The sequence below is a fragment of the Apaloderma vittatum genome, unplaced genomic scaffold (genome assembly GCF_000703405.1).
Source record: "Apaloderma vittatum isolate BGI_N311 unplaced genomic scaffold, ASM70340v1 C11705604, whole genome shotgun sequence".
NCBI classification, from domain to species: Eukaryota; Metazoa; Chordata; class Aves; order Trogoniformes; family Trogonidae; genus Apaloderma; species Apaloderma vittatum.
This window is the reverse complement of record NW_009745378.1, coordinates 1-781: the sequence shown is the minus strand read 5'-3', so window position 1 is coordinate 781 and position 781 is coordinate 1. Positions and strand designations below refer to the sequence as shown.

The 781-nt window shown below is 52.5% G+C and overlaps 1 protein-coding gene across 1 annotated transcript; it reads right to left on the bottom strand.

Moving 5' to 3' along the window:
• Positions 1–328: 328 nt before the first annotated feature.
• Positions 329–491, bottom strand: LOC104268348 (dynein light chain roadblock-type 1; the record flags this gene model as incomplete). Its single annotated transcript, XM_009877448.1, has 1 exon — positions 329–491. A coding segment is annotated over exon 1 (148 nt), but the record flags the coding sequence as incomplete, so codon positions are not given.
• Positions 492–781: the final 290 nt, after the last annotated feature.

Genomic DNA, 781 nt, shown 5'->3' with positions numbered 1-781 from the left:
ACTGCTCTCAAATCACATTCCTTTCCAACTCCTGTGGTTCCACACTGAGAAACACAAAGCACGAGAACATGCAGCGTGCTCTCAAACAGCATTTGGCACTTTCTACTTGGATCAACATAAATCGAGGAAAGTGATTTCCCACATTCAAGCAAGAAAAAGCAAACTTAGGGCAATGACAAAAGCTTCCAACTCTGAAGAAAGTGAAACAGCTTCTGGGAAGAGATCAGCAGCACACAGAACTCTTCTCACAGGACGACAGCGTCGCTCTCTCGAGAAAAGAACTCTGCTGGGTTCCCTGGTGCCTGCTTTCACCCCACTCAACTTTTACCTGGCGCAACCATGATTTCGTTTTTCTTGGAGCGGATGCGCAGGAACGTGAGGTCGTTCTGGGGATCGATGTCTCGCACAGTGCTCCTCGCCTTCATGATGAAGCTGTGCATGAGGCCAGCGTACTGAATCGTCGTGGAGTTGTCCATAGTGCTCTTGATCGGAATGCCTGCAAGAAACAGGGGACAGCAAGGGTCAGCCACAGTCACGAGGGCGAGCACAATGACGCTGTCTGGCCAGAGCTTCCCCTCCCCAACGCTTCTGCCACCCGTTAAGATACGTTTTCCCCACAAAAGGCCAGGTAAAAATTCAGATCGTGGAAACCAGTGACAAGGAGAGTTCCTCAGGGCGCTGCTCTGGGTCCAGCGCTGTGCAACAGCTTTGTCAGTGACACGGGCAGCGGCATCGAGGGTGCCCTCGGTGCGTTTGCCGACAACCCCAAGCTGTGTGGGGC